Source organism: Agelaius tricolor, unplaced genomic scaffold (assembly GCF_023055355.1).
Source record: "Agelaius tricolor isolate 1412-34295 unplaced genomic scaffold, bAgeTri1.0.p SCAF_48, whole genome shotgun sequence".
Taxonomy (NCBI): Eukaryota; Metazoa; Chordata; class Aves; order Passeriformes; family Icteridae; genus Agelaius; species Agelaius tricolor.
In genome coordinates this window covers 2422968-2431713 of record NW_027269308.1, presented here as the reverse complement: position 1 = coordinate 2431713, position 8746 = coordinate 2422968, and the positions used below count along the sequence as shown (strand labels likewise).

The 8746-nt window shown below is 55.6% G+C and overlaps 1 protein-coding gene across 1 annotated transcript; it reads right to left on the bottom strand.

The window, feature by feature from the left end:
• Nucleotides 1-1663: 1663 nt before the first annotated feature.
• On the bottom strand, nt 1664-8518 carry LOC139604267 (serine/threonine-protein kinase PAK 3-like). The gene is made up of 13 exons (XM_071455360.1): nt 8440-8518; nt 7459-7496; nt 6893-7019; nt 6823-6834; nt 5794-5928; nt 5050-5113; nt 4370-4418; nt 3947-4059; nt 3570-3687; nt 2715-2814; nt 2237-2433; nt 2003-2140; nt 1664-1765 (listed from the first exon to the last, which is right to left on the bottom strand). The coding sequence occupies exons 1-13, from the start codon at nt 8516-8518 to the stop codon at nt 1664-1666; spliced, it is 1272 nt and encodes a 423-aa protein (XP_071311461.1).
• Between the last annotated feature and the right edge of the window lie 228 nt (nt 8519-8746).

Here is an 8746-nt window from a genome sequence, read left to right as displayed (position 1 = left end):
CAAGTGATGAAGCTTAAAAGATGACAGCAGAGGAAAATCAACAGATATGCTGAAACTGAGTGAAGAGGAAGGAGACTTCAAATTAACTGAAAAGCTGCAGCGAAAGCTTCTCTACTTTTTGCAGTTGCTTCAAGTTCAAAATGACAAACTCTAGCAGCACTTCCAACTTATTGTTCTTAATTCTAGAATAAAGACAATCAAAACTGTGTACTCCTGCTTAGAGTATGAAGTAAAGCACAGGAAGGCATTAGAGTAAGAAAACTTGTGTTTAGAAGGCTGAGGCAGCCTTAGGGCTAGGAGGAATGGGGAGGCGTGGAAATCAGGCCTGTGGGCACCAGGCAGGGAGCATCCAGTCCCTGAGCGGTCCCTCACAGTGGGTATCCCTGCAGATGGAGTCCAAATGGAGCCACAGCTCGGTGGGAAAAGTGCCGGGCTGGTGAGCCGTGCTTAGCAGGGGCTCCTGCATCAAATTGCTCCCTGACAGGTGCGGTATGCTGTGTGTGTGTGTGCCCAACAGCTGGCAAGAGCAGGCTGGCCCAGATGTGGGAAAAGGCCAAGGAGGCAGCAGAGTGGCAATGGGGCTGTGCAGGAGGCCCTGGTGGTTGCACACAGCCGTGGGGGATCAGGCTGGCCCAGATGGTCCCTGGGGCTCTGGGCTGAAAAGGGGGGAAAAGAGAAGCCGGGAGGAAGGGCCAGCTGCCGCTATAAGAATGCCATTCCATCCCATAGGGGACATAGTGAGAGGAGGCTGGGAACAAAATGGTCATTCCCGCTGATCACCCTGACATCTTCACGACAAGAGGCCCAGAAAGGAGTGCACATCTGCCTCCTGGTGTTGTCCTGAATGGGAGCTCATTACCTGGTCTTCATTACCCGCAAGTCTGGCAGCTTCCCGCGGGCATTCCACGCTTCAGGCAAGCAAAGCTGCTTACCTCACTATGTTCTTTGGGCCTCTGAAGGGGACCGTCCACTTAGCTACAGCCTGGCAAGGAAGGCAGTCTTACAACACTCTGGATATTTTAGACTTTTATTCTCACTCGGGCTGAAACAAAGGATCCCCTCGCTACTTCTCCATCTTCTTCCTTCTGTCCTGCAGGTGGCCTGTTCAGGCTGACAGCTTGGAGCGCCTGCAGGCTCCAGTTCGGCTGCAGCCCAGCTTTTCCTCTCACAGCTTAATTCTTCTTATGACAATTCTTTCATTTCTACTTCAAAGATACCTCAGAGCTTGCCTAAATTAACAACACTCTATTCTAAGCTAAACAATCCTCTATTATCTAAGCTATCTATGTTCCATAGCCCTTCAATGTTGATCCCTATATCTCCTAATTCTTTTAAACTTTCATCTCTTTGAGAAAGAAAAAACAACAGAGCTTTAAATTGAACCTAGCACACACCTAACCAAACCTAATCTAACCAAACCTAACCAAACCAAACCTAACCTAACCTAACCTTACCTTACCTTACCTTACCTTACCTTACCTTACCTTACCTTACCTAACCTAACCTAACCAAACACCTAAACTGAGCAAATACGAAAAAAAAAAAATCATATTTCCTATCTATGGCACAGCTCCTCTTAATACCCGGGGGATGGCTGGAGCTCTGCCCAAAGATGACACATCCCCTTTTCCCTCCTCTCGGCTGGCGGGGCATAAGGGCCTCCTCAGGCGCAGGTGTCTCCTCTCCAGTCTTCCTGCACTTGCTTGGCTGAGGTGATCAGAGCAGCCAGGCTGGAGGCAGGATCGCCGGAGGTAACAAAGGGATGCTGCCCAGAGGAAAAAGAACAAAGAAAGGAACTCTTACTTTCCAGGGTCCCATCCTCACGGGCTCAAGCAGGATTCCCTGGCTACCAGGAAGACACACAAAGAGCACCGAGGGCAGCATGTCCCCCTGCGCCTTCCTGTGCTGGGAGCTGCCTGCGCCACGTGGCCCACACTCCTCCTCATGCCTTCATGCAGGTGTCCTCAGCTGACAGGGCTTTTTGCCCCTTTGCTTTTCTTACCTGCAGGAGTTCCTGGGCAGACCAGCGCCTGTCCTCGTCTGCCTGCAGGCAGCAGCGGAGGAAGTCGCGCAGGAGAGCCGAGTGGTGCCTGGGGTTCTGCAGTTTTGGGGGCCCGTTCCTTTCTATCAGTTCAAAAACCTAAAGCACATGGATGCAAGAGGACACTGCACCTGCTCCTTTGCTAGCCACATCAGTGCTCTCCACACAGAGCCCTCTTGCTAAGCTGCACCTTACCCTGAGACGGGCTTCCCGCTCGTAAGGAGCTTCCCCTTCCACCATTTCCAGCCCCATGATGCCCAGGGACCAGATGTCCACTTTGGGGCCGTAGGCTTCTCCTCTCACCACCTCCGGTGCCATCCAGCTGGGAGTGCCGACGCTGGAGCTGCGCTTGCTGCGCTCAGGGCTGAGCTGAGCACAGAGGCCAAAGTCACCTGAGGCCAAAAACAAAGCCTGTCAAAGCCAGCTCCCACTGGCAAAGCGGCCAAAACCATTGCCCACTCCAAGCCTGACCAGGCCATGCTGAATCGAGCTGAAAAAGCAGCTGAGCTCTCCTTCCACGTGCCTGGAGCCAGGCAAAGAAGGCATCGGCCACTTCCACAACACCCTCACCATTCACGCACTGGCCAAGCGGCGCTTCTGCCCAAGTGGCAGTCACCCAAATGCAAGCGCACGGCAGGTGCTGCAAATGCTGCAGCCCAGCAGGGATACCCACCCAACTTGACAGATCCATCCATGCCCACAAGGACGTTGTTGCTTTTGATGTCTCTGTGGATGACTTGGCGGGAATGAAGGAAATGCAGTCCTTGCAGGCACTGAGAGAGAAAAAGGAGGGAGGGAAAGTTAACGTACAGGATCGGATTTCATCCCACCGGAAAGGAAAGAGCTCAACGGGATAGACGGCTTTCTCAGGGAATTGTGAGCGAGGGCACAGCATCATGGTGCTGTCACGAAGAAGAGCTTGCTGCTTCAACACTCTTGGAAGTTTTTTTCTTGATTCCAAGCGAAGGCATCCGGGCTCCCAAAAGTTCCGCCGGCCTTGGGTAGGAAGCGCGTCACCTTTGGCTGGGAGGCGGCACGGCAAAGATTTTTGGGGAAGCCTAGTGGCAGCAGAGGAGGAAGCAGCACCTTAGAGCTGTTCCAGAATCCATCGCCATGCGGGCTGCAATGCTATCCTTTGCAGCTGAGGACGGCTCTTTGGCCTTAGCTTGAAATTCTGCCGCCTGCATGCTGCCTTCCCGTGGCAAGGAATGTAGGACAGACAGACAGGCTCCAGGCTAACATTCCCAGGCAAAGCTAAGAAGAGGAAGTAGTGAACCCAAGCGAGTGAGCCAGCACCAGCGCTAGAGGACAGACAGGATGGAAGAGTGCAAGAACAGAGCCTGAGGAGTGCGGGGACAGCGGCAGGCAGTTCACTTCCCATGCTCGCTCTTCTCCTGTGTGTGGTGACAGCAGCAGCAGCAGCAGCAGCAAAAGAAAGGTGAGAGCAAGAAATCCCAGCTGTCCTTAACCTCCAGCTGGCAAGCAGCATCCTGGGCAGGCTTGGGGAAGCACAAGCGGGATCCCTCACCTCCCGACAGACAGAGCCTATCTGTCCTTCCTCCGGGTACACTGCGCTGAGCACATCAAACAAGGTGCCGCCGTCCATGAACTCCATGGCCAGCCAGAGCTCCGCATCCACCAGGTAGCTGAAAGAAGAAAACCACGGCATGGAGAGACAGCAATGGGCACAGCCTCAATCAGCTGAGGGCCCGAGCCAGGTTTTTGCAACTGCTCTCCAAGCTACGTGTGCCACACGAGATTCATGATCACCAGCTCCACCTCCTGCCACGCTCTGGAGACCAGCAGAGAAATCACCAGCAGCTCCCTTCTCTGCCAGTGACCAAAGGGCATCGTCTCTTCGGGCTTGCACTAGCTAAAGCTGCATTGACAGGAGAATACGCCAACCTGTCTAAGTAGGTAACGATATTGGGACTCCTGTTGTCCCTCATGGCCAGGATTTCATTGGCAGCCAGCTCCTCGGACATCTCCTCCTCAAGTGACATGATCTTGATTGCCACCTGAAATGACATTGGCCACCGTTTACCTTGAGAAGACGCCCCCTGCTCGAGATGACAAGCAGCACGGAGCGAGTGCTGCTGCAATGAGGCAGCGGGCTGGGCCAAAGGGCCTTGTCACTAGACAGCAGAGCTTAGCAGAAGCACCAAAGGCCATCCCAAATGCATTCTGCCCCCTGAGCCTAGAGTGTACTTCAGAGGAACAGCCTCTGCTGCAGACATGGAGCTGCCACCCAAACCTCCAGGCAGGGCTCACAGCAGCGGGGAAAGCGCTCCAGAGCTGCAAAATGGCATGGGGCTGTTGGCACTTTACCTGTTGTCCGCTGCTGGTGTCAAGGGCTTTATAAACAGCTCCAAAGCCCCTGGAAAGACAAAAGCAGCAGAAAGAGCCCTTTATCCCTTGGCACTGAAATCAAGCCTAGGCAGCAGATCTCCCCAGGCTGCCTGCACGCCTTCCTTAGAAAATGCCTGGCTGCGGCGTCTCTTCGGCCAACAGCACGTCGGGCCGTGAGCCCTCTGCCCTGCGGGGCAGCCTGTCCAAGGGAACACTAAGATGCAGCATGAAGACCAAGGGCCGCTGGAAATCTCCAAGGCGCACGCCCAGCCAGGTCATTTCCAAACCTAAGGGGAACAGTCCTCCTTGTGCGGGTGTGCATGCATGTGTGTGTCAAAAGTGTGAGAACAATTAGAGTCAGAAGACTGTCCTTGAGAATCTGACATTTCTTGAATGGCAAGGTGCTCTTTCAGGCCAGAAAGCTGCAGGGGCAGAGGGCTTCCCAGCTCCTGCTCCTCCTTCCTGCAAGCAAGACAATGCCAGCATCAACTTGTCTTTGATGAGGCCTTCGGATTGCTCTGCCCCAGCAGTCCAGGCAGGCGACAGGAGGTAAAGCCAGAGCCTGACCATGATTGGAGCTTGCCTGACTTCACGCTTGATATTGCACCAGCCAAAGACCTGGCCCACGCTTTTGTAAAAGGAGCCAACGCCACGCTTACCCTCGTCCCAGTTCTTCAAATGCCGTGTATTTGCTCATTGGCTGGCCCGGACTCACAATGCTCCCTGAAAGACAAAAGCAGCGCAGGGCGCTCACTCGCACACAGAGACGCCGCTCCCCACACCCTCCCAAAGGCAGCCCCGCTGCCGGCAGCTCTGGGCCCTTTGCGGTCCCCTGGCTTCCAGCTGCTGAGACCAGCAAGTGGGAGGGCCATCTTCTCCACTTTTCATCAGGTGGCCTTTCCCAGAAGGCCTTGATTTCTTTCAAGCGCAGCATCCCATGCCATAAGCCAAAATGATGAGACCTTAAGAAGAGGGCCCTAAGAGGTCACCAAGGGCCTTTGCAGCCTCTGCAGTCACAGCCACCATCACTGGCAGGTCCACTGCCAGGGCCACAAAGTGTCTGAGCCAGAGGAGGTGTAAGAACGGGAGCCCGAAAACAGCTGGGGCCAGAGAGCTCCCTGGGGCCTAGTCACTTGCTAGGTGCCAGCCTTCTGCTCAAGCAGAAACAATCTCTGCTTTTGTCTTTGGCACACAAGGCAGCCCAGGCAGAGCCAAGCCAGGCCCAGCCGCCCTCACAGGCAGCAGGAAGTCCCTGAGCGCTGCCGCGCTGCCTCAAAGCACAACAACAGCTTTTGCCGAGAGGCCTAAGCGCCTCTGAGAGCGAGGGGCAACTTCTGGCACAGCCTACACCCAGACACGCACACAACACACTGCTCTGGCAGACAAGAATGCAGCCGACTTACTCAGTGTCTTCCGGCCCTGCTCCTGCCTCATCTCGGGCTGCTGGGCTGCGCTGCTGCAGGAAGTGCCAGCAGCGGGGGGCGAGCTGGCTGCTGCAGGCCACGCTGGTCCAGCGGCACCAGGTTGAATTGCAGAGCCTGTGTTGAGCTGGGACCAGAAAGGATTGCCCGTCAGAAGGGTGCCTGGCACACATGCCCCGCCGAGTGCACGGCCAAAGCAAGGCCTTGGGAAGGTGCTGTCAGCCACCGCCAGGCCTCTCCTGCTGGGGCCTTTCCCATGTCCCCTTCTCAAAGGCAACTTTGGCAAAAGCCCAAAGGCTACTTGGATCCAGCCCCTCAGGGCCACCTCCATGCTCCATGTTTTCAGCTTTTCTGCAAGACACTGGCAACAAGGGATCCATGGGGCTGCCAAGATCCAGAAAGACATCAGAGCAGTTCCCCAGAACCTTGTTGCTTTCCTCCTCCTGTCTTTCCCTGGGCAATGAAATCAGCCCGCAACTGGCATGCAGTGCTCTGCTCAGAAGCCCGCAGCATGGCCCTTCTCTGATCCTTCTCACGCATTGCCCCTGTCCATGGCAGCCTTTAGGGAGCGGCCCTTCGGAGACGCCTTCCTGCCCTGCCCAGACCCACGCGCCCTTCACAATGTAGGGCTGCCAAGGATTCTCCTCTCCAAAGGCTGCTCTGACCGGCATGAAGTGAAGCACAGCCTGAAGCTAATTAGTCCACGGAGAGGGCAGGTCCCTTCCAGGGGCCAGTGTCTGCCAGGTCCCCTGCAAGGCCGGCAACTGCGTCTTTGGGCCGCTCCGTCCGCTGACCACAGGCAGCCTGCACTGACAATGGGCACACGGGGCTGACTGCTACACTGAGAATCATTGAATGCTGCCTCCGGTCTGATGCCAAGAGACATTCTCGGGCCCTCTCAGCATTCCAGCTCATATGCCAAACTTCAGACCCCATTGGCCAGGGCTCCCTGGCTTGCCTGAAGCAGCACTAGGTCCCGGCAGGCACACAGCCGCCAGCATCTTCAGCCACGAGCAACAAGGGCTGCTCCAAAACTGGAAGCCTGGCCCTGCACCAAAGGCAGTGCCAAGCTCACTGCCACTTACCGGCTCTGCAAGCTCAGGCTGTGCAGGGAGAGCAGCTGGAGGCTTGATGCTCCTTTGCTCCTCTTCAGCCTCTTCCTCAATGCCAGAGGCAGCCAGAGGAGCTGCTGACCCTGCTGTTGAGGCCTGCAGACAGACAGAAGTGAGAGAGATGGGCAAAAGGCAATCCCTCAGGAGCTGCTTTCGGTTGAGCTGGGAAAGGACCCAGAAGAAGGGGAAATGGTAGACTTTGATACAAGTGGGACTCTGAGTCATGAAAAGCCCAGGAAGTTGGCTGAATGAGGTGCTACTCCCATCTTGCTGTGCATTTCAGCTTCCCTGCTGCCTAGAAGCAGCAAGATGCCTTGCAGCTGTCCCATTTGCCTTTCATCTCTTGAAAGGCTCTTCCCTGCAAAATCAGCAAACAGCCAGTGCTCCCTTTGCTACTGCTGATGCCACGGGGCACTTGGCCTTTCTTTCAGCCTCCCACGCTGGCACTCCACACTGGACTGCAAGAGGCCAAGCTGGCAGAATTGCCGCCCCATTGTCACACGCCAGCAACGTCCCAGCTTCCTTTGCCACTCACCAAAGGCCAGGCTTGCCTCCATCCGCGTGTCAGGTGACCTGCAGCGAGCAAGGGAAAAGGAACCAGAGGCCCTTAGAAAAGTGCCTGTGCTGGCCACTCCCACAGCACAAGGCAGTCCCAACACAGAGCATTTCCCTTTCCCAACAGGCCTCCAGGAGCAACAGCTCTTTCCCACAGCAGGCAAGAGAACAACAAGGACGCTAGAGTAGGCTCTGTCTACATTTGGGCCTCTTTTGCCAAGAGAGAAATAGAAACATGCTGCTGGAAATGCCCCTTGCTCTTCAACACTCTGAGCTTCCCTCGTGCCCAACAGCTCAAGCAGCATTTTCCTCTTCTCTTTCCTGCATTTTAGATGTAGATTCTTTTAAATGGCATGCCCTAAATCCCATGCCTTGGCTGAAGATGGTAGCCCAGCAAAGCTTCCCCAAAGGGCCCCTTCCCTGTGGCAGCTCCCTGCTGAAGCAGCCCAGGAACAGCTGCTGGGCTCAGCAGCAAACCCTCCCTGCACTGGACTTTGTGCTGCAGAGCCAAGGCAATCACAGTCTTGGCACACCATCAAGGGGTCAAGTCACACAGCCAAGGCCTCTAAGGGGCAGGATTGGGAGCAAAAGGTGCTTTCCTTCGCTCCTGGAGAGAGCCACTGAGTTGCTAGCAGTACTTCTGAGCATCTCCCCTCCGAGTCTGCAATCAGCAGCTTGTCTTGCTTGAAGCAGCAAGCGCAGGAAATGACAGACTCCAGTGCCGCGCACTCTCTCGGGGAGGGAAGGCAACCGCTGCAGGTTGCAGGGCAAATACTCTGCACCCGCCCCCCAGTACACAGATGCCCCCTTTTTAGCTGATGCTGCTGGCAGGACATTGACCAAAGCGGTGGCATCTTCATGGCCATTTTGTTCCCAAATAAACTCGGTCACTGCTGCGGCATGAAGAGCAGAGTCAAGCAAAAGCCGGGTGATGCCAGCCCCAGGAGAAACCTTTACTTACGAGTCAGCTGGGTCAGGTAGTAGCCAGAATAGACAACAGAAAAGACCGTGCAAACCGCGGCACAGACCTGCCCGATCATTTTGGCAGCGCTGTGCGGGTTTGCACACTGGATGCCAGCCAAGGCAAAGCCCAGACTCCTCTCGGGGTGCAGGCCGTCTGCTGAGAACTCCTTGAGCACAAGGATCCTCCTGCAGGGAGCCAGCAGAAGAGCCGCTCTGGACAAGCAGGCCTTGCGTGCACCGGGGCAACGCTGTGCTGACAGCACTGTGACGTGGCACCGCTCCCTTGACCTCACAATAGCAGCTAT